Source organism: Sitophilus oryzae, unplaced genomic scaffold (genome assembly GCF_002938485.1).
Source record: "Sitophilus oryzae breed Bouriz unplaced genomic scaffold, Soryzae_2.0 scaffold_1494_pilon_pilon, whole genome shotgun sequence".
In the NCBI taxonomy this organism is placed as follows: Eukaryota; Metazoa; Arthropoda; class Insecta; order Coleoptera; family Curculionidae; genus Sitophilus; species Sitophilus oryzae.
The window spans coordinates 3,206,343-3,230,596 of record NW_022146163.1 but is presented as its reverse complement, the minus strand read 5'-3'; the positions used below and the strand labels follow the sequence as shown (position 1 = coordinate 3,230,596).

The 24,254-nt window shown below is 36.8% G+C and overlaps 2 protein-coding genes across 4 annotated transcripts in view; one reads left to right on the top strand and one right to left on the bottom strand.

Moving 5' to 3' along the window:
- The window catches only part of LOC115877509 (atrial natriuretic peptide receptor 2-like), a 335,138-nt gene that overhangs the window by 197,436 nt on the left and 113,448 nt on the right, over nucleotides 1–24,254 (bottom strand). For all 3 annotated transcript variants that reach the window (XM_030893711.1, XM_030893710.1, XM_030893712.1), the window contains one exon: nucleotides 16,364–16,402. The gene's annotated coding sequence lies outside the window, so the exon portion shown is untranslated. The remainder of the gene's footprint in view (nucleotides 1–16,363; nucleotides 16,403–24,254) is intronic.
- On the top strand, nucleotides 18,898–23,973 carry LOC115877609. Its single transcript, XM_030893855.1, has 5 exons — nucleotides 18,898–19,758; nucleotides 20,109–20,334; nucleotides 20,517–21,232; nucleotides 21,293–21,461; nucleotides 21,509–23,973. The coding sequence occupies exons 1-5, from the start codon at nucleotides 18,898–18,900 to the stop codon at nucleotides 23,971–23,973; spliced, it is 4,437 nt and encodes a 1,478-aa protein (XP_030749715.1).

Below are 24,254 nucleotides of genomic sequence, written 5' to 3'. Positions count from 1 at the left end.
CCTGGGTAACTTTCTTCCTTGGTACCAGTAACTGAGTTGTTACTGTCCTGCCATCCGCACTTTCCCACGTGCGCTTTAACAATCCATTCTCAATCACCAGTGAATTCCACTGAGCCCAGAGAGCTTTGAAAACGAGCCCTCTGTCCGCAATATCCTGCCACGGTGGTCTCTCGCCGTTACCTTCCTGAAGCCGTAGTATTGCTCCGATGTCTGGATCTTCCATTTGATCTTTCCTCAATTGTATCGTCGTCCATGGTTCGTCAGTTCTAAGCTTAAAATTCCTTATTCTGATAGTGCTTTCGCGATATTTCATTTTCTTGTCCAAGGTAGCTCGTCGTCGATCTAGGTCGTTGTCGATAATTTGTACCCGTCCTACACGGCACCCAGCGGTTTTCTCTAGTTTCCCGAACACAGTCTTCTTGGTATCACCAGGTATCATCACAATTTTCGATGATCTTTCTTCCATATTTCCTGGTCTCTTCTCTTTAGATACAGAAAATTCCTCATTTCCGATTTTCAGGATGTTTCTATGGTGATCGAACGAAAAACCATGTTGACTGATCACATCCATACCCATGATAAAATCATCTTCGAAAATGTTCTCAAGCCGGTCCTGTTTAATTTCTTGATTTTCTAGAATTTTCAGTAAGCGGTCTTGTTCTTCTGCTTTCTCTTTTTCTAGTCGGGCTCGCTCTTCTTCTCGTTCTTTACGGAGTCTTTCTTGCTCTTCTGCTTTTTCTTTTCTCAGCCTCTCTTGTTCTTCTGCCTTTTCTCTTCTCATATTCTCCATAAAATCGCCCAATAATTTGCTTACTTCCTCCATTTTCTTCGCTTGCTGTCTCGTACCAACCATAAAAATTCCCAAATTCGGTGTAAAAATCGTCCAATCCACTTAATTTCTTCTTAAAATCCTCTTGAATCCCACTTCTGACACCAATTGTTACGGATTCCGTGGGTCCACTAATTTAAACTCACGATACTTAACGAATTTATTTTCTCACTTTATACACAATTACTAACTTATAACACACAACAAACTAACTATTTATAAGATTCCTTCACCAAATTGTCCGATTTTCAATTTCCACGCGGTATATTCAAATTTCAAAAACTGTCTCAGTTGTCGATGGCTCCGGCTTATATACTCTATTGACTGCTTCTCGAAATTTCCCCAATTCTCGGAAAGCGTACTTCTTCATACCAGACAATTCTATTGTCTGATTCCCTTACTTCTCGACTTGACTAAAAGATGGCGCCTGAAAAAGTCTTTTAATTTCTGGCGGATACGTTGCGGTTGTGCAGGCAACCAGTAATACATTTTTAATTTCTGGCGGATAGGCCATTTTTCTTGACAGTAACTTAATTTTGGCATTTGCTTATGGGACACCTTGTATAATATTTTCATTACTGATAAACAATTTATTTCCTATAATTTCGTAAAAAAAACAATCTTTAAAAATAACAAGGGTAAGGGGGTGTCAATATATAAAAAAACTTTCTTTTTCACGCTATGCTCTGGAGTTATTTTTCCACGTACTAAACAAATATTTTTGTCTCTTTTCACTTCTACATAACCTACAGCATTATCTCCATACGTCTCCCTACCTGATCTGAAAAATAAGTTTATAACATTAATATTTATAACTATATAAAAGTTCGTAACAGTAGGTACCTACTTATACTTAAATATGCCTCAGTACTACAAAGAATAAATGTTACATACCTCTGTTTTTTTCCTCGTAATTCAGCACCAATAAATTGGGAATTTGTATTTATAAAAGCAGCCAACATAAAAGCATCGACTTTTGGCAAGTTATCTGATTGTGCTTTTACAAACCCGGATTCTGCCATTACTTAAAAATTCTCAGAACACACAACACATACAAATAATAACTGCACAAAAAAGCATAAAAAGCTCCTTCAATCAACGCTAAAAGCAACAAAAATGTAGTTGTAGTTGTTAGTACGCCACCTAAATACGTACATAAACGGAACACGTCTGGCTGCTGCTGGCCATCGCGCGTCGACGAGAAGACCAATAGAATATCGTTTCAATCCGCGAAGCGTCGTTTGCGTTATCCATAGTATTTTAATGGCCCATTTTATAAAATTGTGGTACTGCTTTCAAGAAAAAAGTAATTTTTGCATTTACACATATTTATTCTAATAAATTGAACAGTTTCTGGCGAAAAATAAAATATATGCATCTTCCTCAATGGCCAAATGCAACCAAATGGCCGAAAGACCAGTTTTCGCAAATATGTGCCAAAATATGCAACGTATAATTTTTTTTCTTGGAATTATACTACGGTCCTGACAGTTTTTTTCAAGTCCCAGAAAAAACGGTTAAAAACGGCCCTAAAGGTTTAACTGAAATTGTCCCGATTTTCGCAGGAAAAATTTTGGTTTTTATTGAATTTGGGCCTGCGTCTGCAAATACCGGTATGTTTTTTAATAATCTATCTATCTAAATTTTAAATATCATAGTCAGAAATAGTTTTATCATTTATTAACTGTGAAAATGGTATACTTATAAGTTTTATCAAATATTGTGATTTACTTTCTACCTTGTAGTCAAAATTTATATTTAATGAACTGTAAAATATATATATTCTTATGTTTTATAAAAGTTACTCTGATATACTAATATATCAGTGTAATTTTAAAACTAAATCCTTTGAAATCAAATATAAATATAAAAAATATTTACAGCAGAAATGGCTAAGGCGCTGGGTTAAACGTAGTCTCTACTAAGAACACGGAGGGGCGCTTTGACCCAAAATTTTACTATTAGGTTTCATATCTATCTTAATAGAAGATTATTTTCTTTTATCTATGGCTAAAGCTTCATTCATAAACTCGCAATTATTGGAATAAATTAGCGGTTTCAATTAGCGTGGAAGTTTGTTCCTTTAATTTCAATATAAGCATTCAGAACGTCAAAATTAGTAGTAGACATTTTCAATTAGTAGAAAAAGTTACCAAACTTTTAACTTTTCCACTAATTATACTTCAAAATTTGTGAGAAATGTAATTTTGGCCTTTGACTATCTTCCGTCAAGAAAATTTGTGGTTAGAAATCAAAAGTTGAACTAAATATCTCTATGAATACAACTGGCTAATGCAAGCTGTTGCTAGGATATTCTATTAATTGTAATTGTGTTTTTTTAAATATTGTGAATGATCGTAAACTAAAAAGTACAAAGTGTAATTAAAACCACTAATTTATTCCACTAATTGCGAGGTTCTGAATGAAGCTTTATGCTATATAACGTAACTTCACAATTTTTTAATGAAAGAAAAAATATTAATAGAAAATGTAAGTAATAAATAACCTACTAAAAATCACCAGATAAACCGCTGCATTGAAAAATATTTTGATGACGTTACACGTTACGTTTATCGTCATACGCTACACAATACGTTTTTATCGTCATACACGTGCCGCTGTGAGAATTTATAGTCCAAACAATAATCCTCGCATAATTGAAAATGCCGAGATCGTTAAAAATTCGCGGTATTTTTAGCATTCAGTAACGTAACAGATTTGTCTTTATTTTTAGTTAAAAGATTAAAAATATTTTTATTAACTTAACAAAATGCATTAAAGTTTTTCGTGAAGTATAAAAATGAAATGCATTAAATGCATATTCCAGCTTTTTTTTTCAATATTCATCAATTAAATTACTTGACATCATTTGTACTACAAGTATGGTAATTTTTCACAATTAATATAACATAGTATGTAGATATTTTTGCACACTAATTTGCATGTATACACAATAACAATGCTTAAAATTTAATGCTAATAATTATTAATACATTACGATATAATATCTACTACAATAAGCTATTCAAAAAATATTATTAAATTTTACTTGTTTGTGTGTTAACTTTATAGTCCAGTCATCTTAGGTGTTTCACCTCGGAATTCGAGATAACTGGCTATAAACTCGTATAAACCTTTATTTTAACATTCTAAAACATGTCTCAAAACCTACATATGATAGCGTGTGCGCGACTTGTAGATAACTGAGGTCAAAGGTCAAAAAATCGATTTTTTGCGCATTTTTTGCAAATATCTCGTTCCCTTTCACATTTACGGTATTTGTATTTATGATAAATATTGTAGAGGATAAAATTCTCTACAACTTTTGTTTCAACAATTTTTTTGTACCTCAAACCGTTTTTGAGATAAAGAGCGGTGAGCGCGCAGTCTTTCATTATGTACGGTATATCATTCAAGTTCAACCTGTAGTCTCGGTCAAAATAAAAAATATATTATTATAAATAATTTACATTTTTTCATAAAAGATCAAAGTTTTTTCCCAATTTGGTCTAAACCCAAGTTGGCATCTATTTAAGTCTTGACAATATTGAATATAATATTTTTTTTCATAAATTAAGTATGTCTTCATTTAATAACACTTACCTCTTTGTACAATTAGAAAATTATTAACAGAAATACTTTAATTACATTTTAATTATAGTTAGATTTATACTAATTACATTTTAAGTAAATAAAGAGACAAGAAATACATTTTTAATTTAAGTATATGTCTATTAAAAAATACGATTTCATACATTTCTCATTGTTGAAATTAAAAAAATTGAATAAAAATAAAAAGAACTCCCATGTTCTTATTTTTAGTTTTCTTCTTCTTCATCATCGTCGTCTGGTCGATGTGGAATTTCAAATTCTTTTTCATTTTCATCTTCAAAGACATTTGTCTCCAAGTGTTCTAGGATTTCGGGGTCAAATGTACCATCTTCAATGACATCACTCAGATAGGGTGAAGCATTGAGACAAGCTTGCCCATTACACTGGCCACAAGCTAAAGAGCACGGTAACCCTGATTTCCTGCATCCACATCGCGAACCACAACCATTCTTGCAGTTGCAGAATATTGTGTTCAGCAAATTTTCTGGAGCTGGAGGTAGAATAGTAATGGTAGGTTCCAGGAATCCATTACGCATTATCCAACCCCAGTCCTGGGGTTCTAAATCATGCCCTAACCAAGTCTGAACTTGGTAGTAAACACGATTGAAATGTTGGTGAGCTGCTGCACTTGTTGGTGGAAGATTTGATAATTGCACAGGTTTATTCAGTTCACTAACCTAACCTAACCATACTAACAATAATTAAAATGTAATTGAAGTATTTCTGTTAATAATTTTCTAATTGTACAAAGAGGTAAGTGTTATTAAATGAAGATCGATACTTAATTTATAAAAAAAAATATTATATTCAATATGATCTTTTATGAAAAAATGTAAATTATTTATAATTATTATATATTTTTCAATAATTAACGGACTTTATACGGCGTGTTTTTGACCGAGACTACAGGTTGAACTTGAATGATACCGTACATAATGAAAGACTACGCGCTCACCGCCCTCTATCTCAAAAACGGTTTGAGGTACAAAAAAAGTTTTGAAACAAAAGTTGTAGAGAATTTTATCCTCTACAATATTTATATATTATCTTGAATTCCGAGATTCCTACCCTATTTCGACTAAGATGACTGGACTACTTTTTTTCAGGCTTTCATTACTCAATTTAAACCCCTTAGATTTTTATTCCATATAAAAAATGGGTTTCTTCTTTTTCCCATGCTTCTTTTCAGGATAAATATGTTTCGAAGAAGTCTGCCATATTGAGCACAGCCGTACCATCCTTTTCTGGAAGGTATTAGCGTCACATTTGACCACCCTGTAACTTCGTTGTGGATAAAGCAAAAATATTAATTTTCAAAACACGTGAAGACATACTATAGCTGGCTAGGTTACCAAAATATCTAGTAATTATACCTCATAGTTTATGAATTATCGCTTGTCAAATTTCTTTAATTTTGTTAATGACTCACTGACAGATCATCAAAATTCTAATGTGTCACAAACTTCAAATTTCGAATTTTAGGTAGCTTTAAGCTTATAATGGAAGGAACAAATGAAAAATCTCTAAATAACTTTACGGATTAAAAGTTAGCTGTCTAGCTTCTACCGTTAACTGACTTTCCAGTCGGGAAAAAGATAGAAGACTGAACTAATCGAAGCGGTCGCTTCTGGTATTATTTCTATATTTATTAACCAACAATAAATAATTCAAGGATTATGATTTTTTTCTAGTCAAATTCTTTAACTTCGACAGTGACTCACTCGCTGCCATCAAAATTCAGAAAAGGTACTTCTAGATGACACTAAATTCAAATTTCAAATTTTAGGTAATAGTACGAGAGCTAGCAACGTCGGAAAAACAAGTATTTTAAGACGTCCGGCTCTTTGATATATTGTTACGGATTCCGTGGGTCCACTATTTAAACTCACGATAAAATACTTAACGAATTTATTTGTCTCACTCTGTACACACAACTTATACTATTTACAACACAACTTATGCAACTACTATTACTCTAACGGTATTTCGCGGTATTATCAAACTTCAGACTATCTTCAGACTGCAAACTTCACACTTTTAAACTTGTCCAACTGTCAAAGCGCGGGCCTTATATACCCCCTGGCGGTTGTTTCTAGATTTTTCTAAAGAATTCTATAATTTTCTTTACTTTCTGGCGAATGCGCCAGGTTCCTCAATGCAAGCCGCGACTATCCAGCAGTACGCAGTTATGCAACCAGTAATACACCTTGACATTGCCCCCTTCTCAAATTTGATCGTCCCGATCAAGGTTTCCTGTCTGGTATCTCTTCAATCGATCCAGATGAACTACTTTCATCTTACTTCTAGGGCTGCGTTGAATCCGGTACACAACATCATTTATCCTCTTGATGACTGTATAAGGACCTTCCCATGCTGGAGTTAACTTTGGGGACCTTCCTTTCTTGCGCTGAGGGTTATACAACCATACCCTATCGTCCTGTGGAAATCCCGTAGAATTAGCTCTGAGGTCGTAACGAGCTTTCATCCGGTCACTGGCTAGCGTAATCTTACTTCTCACGGCCTTATGAATTCCCAATAATCTTTCCTTCCTAACGATTCTTTCGAACGACAGTCCAACGTTATCTTGTTCCATTTTTCCTCCAGATCGAGTACTCGGTCCTTGTCTAGCTGCGCAAATCTTACAACGTTGACACCATTTCTTAACATCTTCACAATAATCCACCCAGTAAAAACGGTCTCTCAGCTTGCTCAGGGTCTTGTTTACCCCAAGATGGGCTCCAGTTTTACCACCATGAATTTCTTCCAATACCTGGGTAACTTTCTTCCTTGGTACCAGTAACTGAGTTGTTACTGTCCTGCCATCCGCACTTTCCCACGTGCGCTTTAACAATCCATTCTCAATCACCAGTGAATTCCACTGAGCCCAGAGAGCTTTGAAAACGAGCCCTCTGTCCGCAATATCCTGCCACGGTGGTCTCTCGCCGTTACCTTCCTTGAGCCGTAGTATTGCTCCGATGTCTGGATCTTCCATTTGATCTTTCCTCAATTGTATCGTCGTCCATTGTTCGTCAGTTCTCAGTTTAAAATTCTTTACTCTGATAGTGCTTTCGCGATGTTGCATTTTCTTGCCCAAGGTAGCTCGCCGTCGATCCGGTTCGTTGTCGATAATTTGTACCCGTCCTACACGGCACCCAACGGTTTTCTCTAGTTTCCCGAACACAGTCTTCTTGGTATCACCAGGTATCATCACAATTTTCGATGATCTTTCTTCCATATTTCCTGGTCTCTTCTCTTTAGATACAGAAAATTCCTCATTTCCGATTTTCAGGATGTTTCTATGGTGATCAAACGAAAACCATGTTGACTGATCACATCCATACCCATGATAAAATCATCTTCAATGTCTGCCACTAAAACGCTATGCCGAAACTTCAAATTCCCTAACTCCAATTCCATGAAAGCCTCTCCCGTACAACGGCCATTTCCCCCGTAACTGTACGTAAATACACTCTTCTTCTAAGAGGCATCATCTTCAATCCTTGCACTGAGTTAGTCCGCACCAACGATACCATAGCGCCTGTGTCCACAGTCATTCGAATTCTTCTACCATTGACCTTCGCGTTGATCACCAAACTGTCAGCGGTTTTTCCTAGACTCCTAACGGAAAACATCCTAGGGGCTCTGTTTTCTTCAGCCAATACTCGCTCATTAGTGTTGATTTTCTGGTGCCTATGTTCTCTCGATGGTAAACGGAATCGCATTTGGACGCGGCAATCCCGTTTGATGTGGCCATTCCTGCCACATCTATAGCAACTTATGTCCTGGGATCTTCCGATGTGCCGATGTTCTCTTAATGATGAACGGAATGGCATTTGGATGCGACAATCCCGTTGGATATGACCATTCCTGCCACATCTATAGCACCTAATATCCTGGGATCTTCTCTGGTTCTCTGTCTGGGTGTTGTTGACTCTCTTGTTCACTAGTAATTCGCATAGTTTATTAAACATCTCCTCAAAACGTATGTGAGAACTCTTTGGCTGTTCCTCAACCGATACCGAGCCTATCTTCGGTTTAGGAATGGCGCTAAATGCAGCTTCTATTTCCAGCGCCCTGACGAGTACTTCGCTGCTGGTAGAAAATTGGGATATTTGCAGCGCCCTCTGCAATTCGTTGTCCCTCAGTCCGCTGATAAAGCACTGAGCAGCGAGTTCCTCCCTAAATCCTTCCGGTGCTTCTGGATATGCCAGGTGTACCAGCCGACGTAAGTCTGCTTCGAATTCCTGCAGACTCTCTCCGGACCTCTGCAGGCGTGTCTTGATCTGGGCCTGGTAAAGTTGGCGTCGATGTTGGTCGCCATATCTTCTGTCCAGTGCAGCGACCAAAGTTTGGTATTCCTGCTGTTGGGCTACAGGAATAGTTTGCAACAGTTCCAGGGCAGGGCCACGCAGCGCGATGACAAGTGCCGCTGCTTTCTCCTGGTCAGTCCATCCGTTGGCAGCGGCGGCTGCTTCAAACTGACGGTGGTACATTGTCCATGTCGTTTGTCCATCGTAGGTCGGGGCCTTAAGGTTCGCTGTTCCTTGAACGCCAGGTGTCTTTACTTGTACCTTGGTCTTCTGTAGGTCCCTCTCCAATCTTTCTATCTTCTGCTGAAGGCGTTCCTCAAGATCTTCTACGGTTTCTTGAAGTTGATTTTCCTGCTGTTTTTCCAGGTCTTCAAAATTCTTCTGTAGTCGAAATTCCTGATTTTCCAAAGTTTTCTTAAGACGGTCCTGATCTTCAAATTTTTCTTTCTGGCGACGCACTTCTAAATCTTCAACAATTTTCTCCAACCGTTCTTGTCTAATTCCTTGATTTTCTAAAATTTTCTGAATACGGTCCTGTTCTTCTTGTCTTTCTTTTGACGTCGCTCCTCCAAACGAATTTCCAAATTACCCAGTATTTTCTCAAGCCGGTCCTGTTCTTCTTGTTTCTCTTGTTGTCGTTGAACTTTCAAATCTTCGAAAATGTTCTCAAGCCGGTCCTGTTCTTGTTGACGTCGTAGTTTTTCCTCTTCCTTTTCTCTTTCTAATCGGGCTCGCTCTTCTTCTCGTTCTTTACGGAGTCTTTCTTGTTCTTCTGCTTTCTCTTTTTCTAGTCGGGCTCGCTCTTCTTCTCGTTCTTTACGGAGTCTTTCTTGTTCTTCTGCCTTCTCTCTTTCTAGTCGGGCTCGCTCTTCTTCTCGTTCTTTACGGAGGCTTTCTTGTTCTTCTGCCTTCTCTCTTCTCATATTCTCCATAAAATCGCCCAATAATTTGCTTACTTCCTCCATTTTCTTCGCTTGTTCCCTTGTACCAACCATAAAAATACTCTAATTCGGTCTAAAAATCTTCCAATCCACTTAATTTCTGCTTAAAATCCTCTTGAATCGCACTTCCGACACCAATTGTTACGGATTCCGTGGGTCCACTATTTAAACTCACGATAAAATACTTAACGAATTTATTTGTTTCACTCTGTACACACAACTTATACTATTTACAACACAACTTATGCAACTACTATTACTCTAACGGTATTTCGCGGTATTATCAAACTTCAGACTATCTTCAGACTGCAAACTTCACACTTTTAAACTTGTCCAACTGTCAAAGCGCGGGCCTTATATACCCCCTGGCGGTTGTTTCTAGATTTTTCTAAAGAATTCTATAATTTTCTTTACTTTCTGGCGAATGCGCCAGGTTCCTCAATGCAAGCCGCGACTATCCAGCAGTACGCAGTTATGCAACCAGTAATACACCTTGACAATATCTTTAACTATGCTCTCTAGAACAGCGTGCGGCCCGTCTGGCTGCCGGTAAACGTTGCGTTCCCTACTGCGCATTGAAAGAAGATCCTATATTTTTATTAGTCCTTTAAATTCTAGTATTGAATATAAATCGAACATGTCTCCATAGCGCAGTGCGTAGAGTTTCCGACCACGAATCCGGGTCAGGACAAAGACTTTTTTATTTTATTTTCGTTTATATTCTGATAGTAAATTATTAAATTATTTGTTTTTTTGAATCACCAGAATTATTTAATTACTATCAGAATATAAACAAAAATAAAATAAAAAAGTTTTTGCCCTGACCAGAATTTGAACTCTGAATCATCGGTTCGCGGTCGGAAACTCTACGCACTGCGCTATGGAGATGTCCGGTTTATATTCAATACTAGAATTTATAGGACTAAATTAATAAAAAATATAGGATCTTCTTCTGATGCGCAGTAGTGAACGCAACGGGTATCGGCAGCCAGACGGGCCGCATGCTGTTCCAGAGGGCATAATAAAAGATAATCAAAGAGCCAGACGTCTTAAAATACTTTCTCGAAAACGTTGCTAGCTCTTAGACTATAACTTTAAGCTTATAATGGACGGAAAAAATAAAAAATTTCGAAATATCCTTATGGATCGAAAGTTAGCGGTCTATATAGCTGCTCTCAATCCAAAATTTGGATTTTTATATAAAGGCACCTCGAGGCACCTGCTCCATCTATCTAAAATGTTATCAGTGTTACCGCATAACACCCAGTATCTTATTATATTGTTTGTCTTGAGTTACCCCTACTTACTCTTTTATCTTAATAATTAAAATATTTCTCAAGAAATTTAATATTCCAGAAAAATAAACCACCATAGACCAAACAAGCAAGAAATAGAACAATTAAATATATAAAATATACAATTTCATGACCTCGTTAGTTATATATGATCAAATGATACTTCAAATAATCTGCTGTCTATTTTTTTAATAAGCATAACAATAATTTTGCAGACTGTAAATAAGTCAGACTAAACAAAGTATGGCAGTAATTTAACACTAGACTAAACATTAATGTATATACAATAAATAATAATAATACGAGAAAAAATATAATAAATATTAAAAAACAGCAGTATAAAGGCCCGTCTACACATACCGTTTTATTTGCCAATCTTACCTGTTCATTCAAAAACGAATCAAGTAAAACTGGTGTGTGGTAAACGGTCCGTTTTACTTAAACTGAACTGAAATAATAATGCAAATTCGCCCTGTATTTAAGTAAGTAAGAAGGTGTAGTATAACAAACCAAGTTCGTTCAATAAAGTTGAAGAGGTAATATTTTGGCCAACTGTATAGCAAACAATTTAAATGAAATAAGGGAACCTACTTTGTGTTAAAAACATTTTTTATTGTGATTACGTCGGATGCGCCCGATAGAAGCAATATTTTGGGAAATTTGAGGAGAATAGGTTATGCAAATCAAACGCTAAATTTGTAAATAGCCCTATACTTATTTATTAAATGAAATGAAAGGAGTGCCGTACTCTGCCTGGAATTCACAAGTAAAAGAGCCCGGCATCGGCAGACAAAAAACTCTGATCACTATTCCAGAGAATCCAACTATGCTGTTCTGAACTTTAATAAAAGAGAATTAATAATATAGAAACTGTCCTCATACCAAGGTTTGTAGTATCATACATTCAAAACATGCCACATTTATATCATTCAAAACTGAAGGGTTGTTATTTAGCAGGTAGCCTACCGCAGATACTAATGCTCTGGTTTCGAGGCTAGAAGCTAAAGTTGGGTAATTGGTGTAAATATCGTTAGATTATATTTATTGTTTTTAGTTTTCCTTTTGCGAGCTCCCTATTCGCCCATGCACGGTGGATAAATATTAGTACACTCAACAAGGTCCTTATTGTCACATTGAACCAAAAACATCGGCACGAATGGACAGTAAACAATTGTATTTAGATTACTTTTAAACTGAAATTATTTACAAAATAAATCCATTCCATTAAATGCATACACATGTTATAATAAATAAGGAAAAACTCTAATACAGTATATTACAACAGGAAAATGAAATATATGCTCTAGTTAACATTAGTTAAATAATTAGAAAACATTTACTTTACCTTCTTAACACCTATTATCTCTGGTCTGTTCATCGTCCGATTTCCCTCTCCCTGGTTTTGTAAATAATATTTTAAAAGTCAATAATTTTATTTATGTATACAGAGTGTCTTAAAACTGAATGTTTTGAATTTAAAGAAATATATCTATTTTTGAAAAGGCAGGTCATCTCAAAGGCTAGGGAAAATCTGTGTATGGCATCTTAACGAGAACGGCATTAAAACGAGGAACCCTGTAAAACACAGGAAAATTGTACCCATACAGTTACTAAAGAAAGAAGAAAACCTATACAAAATAATTTTATTCATGTTTTAGTTTATCGACAATCCCATTAACCCAACAAACGAATCGTAAATGTCAAATTATGTGAACAACTTAATTTAATGTCTTTTAAATCGGTTTTGGCAATTCAATCTCCGTCTGTCTCAGCTTGTATACGTTCAAGTTTTGCACGACAATCGAATCAAAACTAGAAATTCGACAAATACCGGTCGGTGTCCAATTTCTAAACACAGTGGAAGCTGACGAGACGTCTAGACTGAGGGGCTCGGCGACGCGGTGGGAACCCCGTTCGTTCGATTAAATTAAGTTTGCGAATTGAATGAATTGGAACCACGTTGTTCGGCAATGTTGTCATACGAGGTTTGTTCCAATAAAGAAACTCGTAACGTTCTAGAACGGTAATTGGGACAGTTCTGTTACTATACTAAAATTAAATGCTTGTTGGAACAGGGTTTGAACTGATTTCAGAATCAAAATCAGAACCTAATTTTTAATTATTAATATAGGTTAGATATATATTTTCGGTATAAATTTAAAATTTTGTATTTTATTGGATTTATTTAAGCATAATTCAATTTATTTATTTTTTTAATTACGAAATCTGCTTTATTTAACAAAAGTTTCAGAACATCTTCAGTGGTATAAACATACTCGATATCACTGCCCTCTTCGTCACTCACCATAATATTTAGTAAAAAAATATAAAAAATAATGTTTTAAAATATGCATACAAGCGGTATTTGTTGTTTTTATACATATTGTAGTATAACAACCCACGGTCTTTCAACAAAGTTGAAGAGGTAATATTTTGGCCAACTGTATAACAAACAATTTAAATTAAATAAAGGAACCTGCGTTGTGTTAAAAATATTTTTATTGTGATTACCTCGGATGCGCCCGACACAAGCAATACTTTGGAAAATTTGAAGAGAATAGGTTTTGTAAATCTAACACCAAATTTGTAAATAGCCCTACTTATTTTATTAAATGAAATGAAAGGAGTGCCGTACTCTGCCTTGAATTCACAAGTAAAAGAGCACGCCAGAGAAAACCTTGATCGCTATTCCAAAGAGAAATAATAATAATACAAAAACTGTACTCATACTAAGCTTAGTATTTTCATACAATCAAAACATGCCACATTTATTACATTCAAAACGAAAGAGGTTTTGGTAGTTTAACAGGTCCCCACCCGTAGGTACTAATGCCCTGGTTGCGGAACTAGAAGCTAAAGTTGAAGGTTTGGTACCAATATCTTTAGTTTATAAGTTATTCTATTTATTGCTTTTTGGTTGCCCTTTTGCGAGCTAAGATATTCGCCCATGCACGGTCGAAAAATGTTAGTACATTCAACAAGGCCCTTATTCTCACACCGAACCCCAAGCATCGGCACGAATGGACAGTAAACGATTGTATTTAGATTACTTTTAAACTGAAATTATTCACAGCCTAAATCGACTCCATTAAATACATACACGTTATATCATATAATTCTTAGATGAGTAAATGGTAGTCTAAAAGCTATTACCTAACATCTATTATCTCTGTTCGTTGTCTGATTTTCCTCTCTCTGGTTTTGTGAACAATATTTTAAAAATCAATAATTTTTTATGTATACAAAGTGTCTTAAAAACTGAATGTCTTAAATATAAAGAAATATGTCTGTATAATAGAAATACGTACCTATATGTATAAGATACTATTTTTAAATAGGCGGGTCATCTCAATATATTTTATAAAAAAAGGAAACAAATAAAACTTGAGGAATCAGCAAATTACATAACACATAACAAAAAATAGCCAAAGAAAAAGAGAAAAATATTAATCAGCTGACACACTGTCTTAATAAGCAGGTCAGATCTTTTAATTCTTCTTTTAGGCATTAGGTTGGTCGGGTGGTATCGAAATCACCAGTATCAAAATAAATGTATCATTCCCTAAACGATTTTCTCGTTGTTGGAACGCATTTTCTTCACTGGCAATAAGCGTAGCCGTACCAAGAACGGTTCTCTGCTGGAATATGTTGGAACAAACCTATGGCCGACCGAATTATTTCCGATTAATAATATGGTTGATACTGATTATTGCATATATACGTATCCAGAATGATTATTATTGAAAAGTAAACATAAACATAATAACACGTGCAGCTTTGGTGTGTGTTAAATAAATAAAAAATGCTATGTCTTATGAAATTTATATCGAACTGAGAGAGAGAGAGAGAGGTATGTGTTAAAGACGCATCGACTGTAGAGTCTTTTAGCGTCACTTAATAATGTGTTTGACAGATATTAGCAGATTACATGTTTCACAAAGGGACTGTCCTAAGAAAGTGTTCATGGGTAAGTTTCGTGTGTCCTAAACGAATTCTAGTGAGCACAACGAAATTTCTTCTATCTAATGATTTAAATAGTTGGCAATACTGTGTTAGCGGATTTTTGGATTAGTGATTAGTATTGGTACTGATGCCAAAACAAATTATTAAAAAGATCTAGCAAAATGTATCAATAAATTCAAGTTATTTTTTTTACTTTTTATTTTCTTCATCTAAATTTACAAGTTTTGAATATCGTCTTTCTAACAGCCAATTTGTCTATGCCTTTTTAATACCTAGGCTTTACTGTGCTTACTTTGCCATTAATGTAATTAATTGTTAACAGATAGAGGTTCACTTCTTGCTTACTATCGAGAAAAAATACACTAAATTAAAAAGATCCTCAGAACAACTGTTACTCTCTCAATTGGAACATAATAAATGCGATTTTCACACACCCCATGCCGACACAAGCTTAAACACCGTATCGTTTTGACAACTATTAATTAGTCCTCGTCGAAAACATGCATTATTCAATGGTCTAATGCACGGGTAATGGGGCTTTTTGAATTTTCTAAAGCAGTCTACGCGTGTACCTACCGGAGGAACAGACGCTACTACAATTTTAACTATTTTTGTGGTACGATTGGGAGTGGTTCATTGAACCTTTGAGAGCTATATAACAGAGTGTGCGTTCTAAACACTCCCTTTAGTCCAAGTAAAGAACGTCCGTACGACATTTTCTTAAAGACTATGAGTTAGAAAAGATCATCATTCATCAAAACAGTCATAAATAAGAAAAATACAGTGAACACTTTGCTTCCCTATGGATTCAGGTTTAGGTTCGGGGTAGTTCTCGAAGGGTCTTGACATCGCAAGATCGTACCGGCTTCCGGATAGTTCAAGTGTTTTCCAGGCAGAGTTACTTGCCATTTGGCCTTATGGGCGGAAAACGGCAATAATCACTGACAGCCAAGCAGCCATGTCGGTGCTGAACTCATCTACCATATCCTCTAAAACTTGGCCCAAATACATAGGCCAACTACCTCTATAAAACCGTCTCAGATACTAGCTTTTGTCAAAGTCTTGCTATTGTATAATGAGTTTTGACTCAAGAGGGGGGGACACAATAGATTTATAAGGTCGCGGTGATTAATTACCCCCCTCCGATGCAATCTATAATCTACAATCTAATCATTAATTTTTAACCTTTTCATCTTACTTTAATTAAATACTATAGATAGTTAATAAACACAACAATTTACTATAAAATAATTTAAAAAATGTCCTTTTTTGCATTACTCGACAGAAAAAAAATACTATAAGTAATAGTAAACACTTCATCATTTGATAGCGGAAAATTTTATAATAAATTATTAAGCTAAGTACCTTTACCAATTACATAAAAATAAAACATAATTAAATTTTCTCACTTACCTCAACACAGCAGCTCGGTTTCCAATATCAAGGTTATATCTGAAAATAAAAATAAGTATTAATTTTATTGGAAAAAAATATAACATCCAATTAATTAAAAAAAAATTGGCGCCGGGAGGCACGTATAGCCGTCCATACTAAAATATGTTAATAAAAAGTTGGTAGGCAGTTCTTTTAGTTTCAAAGTAAAGGAATTTTTTCAATTTTTTTTATCTCAAAAACTGCGACTTTGGCTGATTTTGATGTTATTACAAATTTTGTTGCAAATATTATTCCTAATCTTAAATTGAAAACCGCGTTTCGCTAGCTACTGTAATTTTGGAGTTACGATTTTTTAAAAATTTTAACCCCCTCCCATACCCCCTTACCAACTCCCCACCCCCACCACAAACTAATGTCCAGATTCTGGGGTGCCACAGTATTTTTGTGCCAAATTTGGTTAAAATCGGTTTAGCGGTTTTTGAGTTATCGTGTAGACGGACAAACAGACAGACACCATGAAAATATTTTGTATTTAGGTCATTTATGACCCAAATAACTCATTTTGAGTGAAATTAAAAAATCTTTTGTAAAATCGTAATTTTTGGGGCTTACTCAACTGGGTCTCACAATGCAAATTCACCTCAAATATCCATTTAGTTGGTCATTGGCAAGCACTCTCTCATTGTACATGAAAATAACAAAACAAACATTTACTGATCTGGATAAAATTGATAGTTAAATAGTAAGGCTCACCCGGGGGTACTCCGCCCCCTAGCCACTGACATCACTGACATTCTATTCAATATATCCCATTCCATATCTTCCATCTAATTCAAATATTATTCGGATCTATTGGTTAATAATCTTCAACAACTAGCTAGTGTCACCTGAAATAGTATAGGGGCTTCCCCCGGATGCAAATCTGCCGCTAAACAGATTCGCACCCCAATCGATGGGGCTAATTGGGGTCCTAACACAACGCCCCAGCGGTGTCAATTGAGAAGCAAGAGAGACCTCAAACTCTCAAGACCATCCTCGAAGCAACGACGTCACAAGAGGTTTTCTACTTCCATAGTCAAAAGACTCGCTACTTCCAAATATCAGCTCTGTGACAAAACACAACACTACACAGCCGGCCTATCAACAACTGACTGACTTGCCGCCTGCCGAGCTAAGCCTCCTCTTACATCACAATTTTACCTGATCACAAATATTTACATCGCTTGCCAATGAATCATACTGTTTTCTCTAATCGACTTTCAAATAGAGTGTTTTAGCATTACCAAATAAATAAATAGAGAGTTTCCGAAGGAATGCATACTGTTTATTAGAATAGTGAATAAATAAAAGCATTATTATGACGAACTTATTTTCCAAGTTTTACACTTTTTTGCCGATCTTAATAACCTACCGTACCTGTTGGTATGGTCAGTATATGGTCAGCGAAAAAATAATATTTTTTTAAGAATAACCAGAAATAATAGAAAAAATGTCACCGTTGTAAAAACCGACAAATAACAAAATGTCTGCGAAAACAAGAAACCAAGAAACATATTTTATAGTAAAAATATCCAAATTGATATTAACATAAATTAATAAATATCAAACATCCCGCAAACAGCTGTAGACGCAGACTGAAAGCTTTTTAATGGGTTAATTAATATCAATTCTGCTATATTTTACTTAATAATTTAAATTTTATAATTTAGGCAAAAGAAACATAGTTTTTGAATTATTCGGAAACCTCTACTTCTTTTTTTAAATGCTGTTTTTTTTAAATTATTAATTGAAATGTTTGCAAATAAATTTCAAGTTTTTGTTTTTTAGAAATTCAGTTTTTTAACGAATAAAAAAAATGAGTGACGAAATGATGGATCAATATGATTGTGAATAATTATTTGTGCTATACGTGGCAACTGCGCAGTCTCTAATTATTTGTGCTATACGTGGCAACTGCGCCGTCTCCATACATCGTCGCATTGCGGCGGTAGCCGAAGAAGAGCGAGGCCCCCAGGCAGGAGTCGAGCACAAGACGTTAGACCAAACGCGTCGTCTTTGTTTTTTTTAATTTCGACTCGATGTTTTATAAGGAGACAATAATTTTTGTTTAGTTAGTTGTCTCAAAGTTTGTAATTTCAAGTGACAATAAACCGAAAGTATACAGTCCACTGAACATTTTATTTCGTCGATGGTTTATTTGTTTCCTTAAGCCAAGGGGAAACTACATTTTGGTCACTTCGTCCGGATAATTGGATTGGAATTTCGTCGTCGACTTGCTGTGCTGCAAGAGCTGCCTGCCGCCATTTTGGATCGTTGTGCCGGCGTTCGGTCGGTAAATAAGGTGGGTCCATTCCAAATTATTTCCTTTTTCTGCTTCCTTGTAGTTGTTGGCAATTTTCGTTACTATCAATAGTGTAATTAGTTGTTTTTCGCCGTTTTACTCATTTCGGGGTAAATATTTGTTGATATTATTTCGCCTATTGATAATTTTGATCGTTTCGTAAGCCTGATTTTTGATTTTCGTAAACATTATGAGTGTAATAGTCGAAAACATGGATGTCCTTATTCGAAAACGTGGATCATTTAAGGCAAAGGTCACTCATTTTGAAAAATACGTCGCAAATTTGGAAAACACGTATCCAGACAAAATCGTGTCGGATCGCGTTGCATTTTTAGACTTGGAAACGCGTTATGAACGGTTTTCACAGGTTTTTGATGAATTTGAGTTAGTGCAAAACGAAATCGAAGAGTCTTGTGATCTTGCTTCGGTAAATTCGCAGTATGAGGAACGCGAAATTTTTAATAATGCTTATTTTAGGTTGATGGCTAAGGCTAAATCATTTCTTGCGGATGATAGCGTAGATAACGTGAAAAGTAGTGGTAGGTCCGTTGCGGGTTCGGTAGCCACGCAAAATACAAATATTTCGCAAACTTTGGTTCAGGATTTTAAACGAGTTAAACTTCCGACCATCGAGATTCGCACTTTCACAGGTGAATACGGTAAGTGGTTAGAGTTCCGTGATACCTATGTATCGTTAATTCACGAAAATGATGCCTTATCGGACATACAAAAATTTCATTATTTAAGATCATTTTTGGCGCCTAAAGTGTTGGAAGTTATCGCGAGTTTAGGGTTTACAGGGACAAATTACGAGGCTGCGTGGAACTTAATTTACGCTCGTTATAATAATAACAAAATTTTGATTCAAAATCATCTTCGCGGTTTATTCACGTTAGACAAGATTCAGGAAGAATCTCCTTCGGTGCTAAGAGACCTAGCAGATAATGTGGATAAGCATATAAGATCTTTAAATGCTCTTGGGGAAGACACCACTAATTGGGACACCTTGTTAATTTATCTCGTTTCGTCTAAATTAGATTCCATGTCACTAAAAAGTGGGAAAGTGCCAAAGGTGAGGCCAAAAAATCGTTGTTGCCAGATTTGACTAAATTTCTTCGAGATCGAGCCAATTTTTTGGAATCGTTAGAGCAGGCAAAGCCTGACAAAAAGTCAAATTCGAAATTTAGAGCAGGGATGGAATCCAAATATAATAAGCAAGGTAGTTCAAGGTCTTTTGTTGCGACAGGGCAATCGTGTTGCTATTGTAAAAAGGAGCATTTCATACAAAACTGTCCAGATTTTGTAAATTTAAGTGTGAATGAGAGAATTCAGGAAGCGAAAAAATTGCGTTTGTGTTTGAATTGTTTGAGAGCTGGGCATGTTTTAAAAGATTGTCGTTCGATTGTTTGTAAAATTTGTAAGTTTCGGCACAACGTGTTGTTGCACATAAATCGAGAAAAGGCGGCGGAAACGACCGCTGCTGCCGCTGCTACCAGTTCCTCTACTACAGAAAAGGAGGAAACTGCGAATTGTAGCTTCGCTTCGCATAAAAATGATGGTGTTCTTTTGTCAACTGCGGTAGTTAGGGTCTTGGGAAAAAACAATAAATGGTTTACAGCACGCGCTTTATTGGATCCTGGATCGCAGAGTAGTTTTTTGTCAAGGTCATTTGTGGACAAGCTTTCAATACCTGTAACTAAAGTAAATATCAACATTTGTGGTTTGAACGAAACTGAGTCTGCGGTTTCTGGAAAGGTGAATGTTAAGGTCCAATCCGTATAAATGACTTTTCGTTGGAATTATCCTGTTTTGTTATCCCTCTCGTTACAGGGTCGTTGCCCAATTTCAAGGTCGACAGTCAAAATTTGAATATTCCTGCAAATGTTTCGTTGGCAGATCCTACATTCTGCACAAGTGGTCCTGTTGACATGCTGATTGGAGCCGATTCCTTCTGGGATTTGTTATGTGTAGGCCAGATCAAACTAGGGCCCAATGGACCATTTTTGCAGAAAAGCAAACTCGGATGGATAGTGTCAGGAAAGGTGGCTCGGCTAAATAACTTGGAGGGTACAACAGTTTGCAATTTTGTTAAAACTGAGCAAATAGATAGGCAGTTATCGCGGTTTTGGGAAATAGAGGAAGGCGTGGTTAGAAAACCACAATCTGTCGAGGAAATTGCCTGTGAGAAACATTTCGTCGATACGTTTTCTCGAGCGGCCAATGGAAGTTTCGTTGTTTCAATGCCTCTCAAGGGCAGCCTAAGCCAGCTCGGCGAATCGTATAATGCAGCCAAAAAGCAATTTCTATCCTTGGAACGAAAATTCGAGCGCGATCATGAGTATCGTGATTTGTATCGTGATTTTGTCAATGAGTATCGACGCCTAGGACATATGACAAAAGTGTCCGATCCTAGTGCATCTCAGTTTTCGTTTTACCTTCCTCACCATGGTGTTCTGAAGTTGTCCTCGTCTACTACCAAACTTCGAACTGTTTTTAATGCCAGTGCCAAAACCACCAGTGGTTGCTCGCTAAATGATGTTTTGATGGTTGGTCCAACCATTCAGTGTGAACTTATTTCTATTTTGTTGCGCTTTCGTAAATTTCAGTACGTTTTGGCGGCTGATATTGAGAAAATGTATCGTATGGTGTGGATCGATCCTAGTCAGCGGTGCCTGTTACGAATCCTGTGGCGTGACAGTCCAGACGAAGATATCGAGGTGTACGAGTTGAACACTGTTACATATGGGACTTCATCGGCGGCTTTCTCGCCATTAGGTGCTTGTACCAATTGGGAATCGAATTTGAAGAAGTTTCTCCGTTAGTTGCCAACACAATAAAGAATCATTTTTATGTCGATGATGTGATAACTGGTGGGGATACTATTGAAGATACCCTGAGTTTAGCTAACGAACTTTGTAAAGTTCTAAAAGGTGGTGGTTTTCTTCTTCGCAAGTGGGTGTCAAACGAACCCTCTATACTCAAGGAAATCGAATCTGCAGATAACAATGGAGTAGTTGATATTGGTTGCATGGAGAACAACAAAACATTAGGTATGCGTTGGAACGGCGAAGGAGATCATTTTTTCTTTTCGATTGGAAATCAGTCAAGTTCCAAGGTCACCAAAAGAATCGTATTGTCAGAAATCTCTCAAATTTTCGACCCTCTTGGTCTCCTTAGTTGTTGCGTAATCTTGGTAAAGATTTTTCTTCGTGATCTTTGGTTGGAAAAGTTAGATTGGGACGATGCCCTTTCCCAGCAATTATATACAAGATACTTACAGATTCGTAATGATTTAAGATTTTTGAACAATTTGAAAATTGATAGGAAAGTCATTTGTAAGAATGCAAAGCTTGTAGAGCTGCATGTATTTTCGGACGCGTCGTCTTATGCTTTGGGAAGCTGTGTTTATATTCGAACGATCGATAATCATGGTAATATTTTTGTCAAGCTTTTGTGCGCTAAATCAAAGGTTGCTCCCTTAAAAATACAGACAGTCCCGCGTCTCGAGCTTATGGCAGCTGTGTTAGCTGCACGTCTCTGTGAAAAGGTTCGGCAATCCATGGAAATTGAGTTTAATAGCATCACATTTTGGACCGACTCGACGATAGTTTTGGGCTGGATAAACACCTCTCCGCATTTGTTGCAAGTTTTCGTCGCCAATAGAGTTAATTCGATCCAAGAGCTCACAAATATTGAAAATTGGAGGCATGTGCGAACCCAGGACAATCCAGCTGATTGTGTGTCACGTGGCATGAAGCCTCAGGAGTTGTTAGAGTTCGAAATGTATTGGTCAGGACCAGATTGGCTTCGAGAATCCATAGAAAGCTGGCCTGAGCCTCTTGTAGTGTCCAGATCTAACGAGTTGCCTGAATTAAAAAGGGTCGTTGTTGCAAATACATCTACGTTAGACTCTGAGTTTATAGATTTGTCTAGGTTTTCCAATTTAACTCGATTGGAACGAGTGATTGCCTACTGTATTCGTTTTATAAATAATTGTCGTAGAAAAGAGGATGAAAGGTTATCGAGTTCTTTAAGTTGTGATGAAATAAGTCATGCGTCCTTAGTATTAGCTAGGTTGTCACAACGTCAATCATTTTCCGAAGATCTTGTAACATTGTCCAAGCAAGGGCAAGTTAGTAATAAAAGTAAATTAATAAAGCTTCATCCATTTTTAGATGAAAACGGTTTAATTCGTGTCGGCGGACGTTTAAACAACTCAGATTACGTATATGAGAAAAAACATCCTATTGTGTTGTGTTCAAAACATGTTTTTACTAGGCTTTTATTCGCTCGTGAACACAAACGGCTACTGCATGCTGGCCCACAGCTCTTATTAGCTGTTATTCGGGAAAATTATTGGCCCATAGCAGGACGTAGTTTAGCTCGTAAAGTTTTCCATCAATGCGTAATTTGTTTTCGAAATTGTCCCAAAGAAATTAGCCCGGTGATGGGTGATTTACCAAAGCGGCGGGTCACACCATCTCCTCCATTTTACGTAACTGGCGTAGACTACGCTGGTCCCTTCCTAATCAAGGATAGACAGGGACGCGGCTGTCGCACTTCAAAGGCTTATATTGCGGTGTTTGTATGCTTTGCCACAAGGGCTCTGCATTTAGAGTTGGTAAGCGCTTTAACCACAGAAGCCTTTCTAGCTACTTTGAAACGCTTTGTAGGTCGGCGGGGAAAACCTGCACAAATGTACTCAGACAACGGTACAAATTTCCAAGGAGCTTATAATGAGTTATCTAAATTAGCGAATTTTTTACAGAATAATGCAAATTCAATTGTCGAAGCTATCGAGAATAAAGGCATCTCATGGTCATTCATTCCGGCTAGTTCTCCACACTTTGGTGGGTTGTGGGAATCGGGCGTGCGAACGGTCAAATATCATTTGAAACGTGTTGCGGGAAACGCATTATTAACTTTCGAGGATCTGAGTACGCTATTGATAGAAATTGAGGCTGTCCTCAACTCGCGTCCCATGAGTCCTTTATCTTGTGATCCCTCTGATTTGACACCTTTAACTCCCTCCCACTTTTTGATTGGCCGACCTATGGAATCCGTACCAGATAGAGATTACACGGCAGTACCAACCAATCGCTTATCCCACTTTCAACGAATTCAGCAAATGAAAGGACATTTTTGGACCAGATGGTCGTTGGAATACATATCCGAATTGCAGAAAAGGCAGAAGTGGACAACGCAACAAGGCCTACTTGAGGCCAACGATTTGGTGTTAGTCAAGGAGGACCACCTGCCTCCCTCCAATGGTTGCTTGGACGAATAGTGGAGACCCATCCAGGAAAGGACGGAGTAGCTCGTGTCGCCACCATCAGAACAAAGCAAGGCACTATCAGGCGTTCATTTGCTAAAATTTGTCCCTTACCTAAGTGTATTGGCTCTAGTAATAGTTAAGTGTTGAAAGATGCTCTAGACTTTCAAGGCGGGGGGCAATGTGAATAATTATTTGTGCTATACGTGGCAACTGCGCAGTCTCTAATTATTTGTGCTATACGTGGCAACTGCGCCGTCTCCATACATCGTCGCATTGCGGCGGTAGCCGAAGAA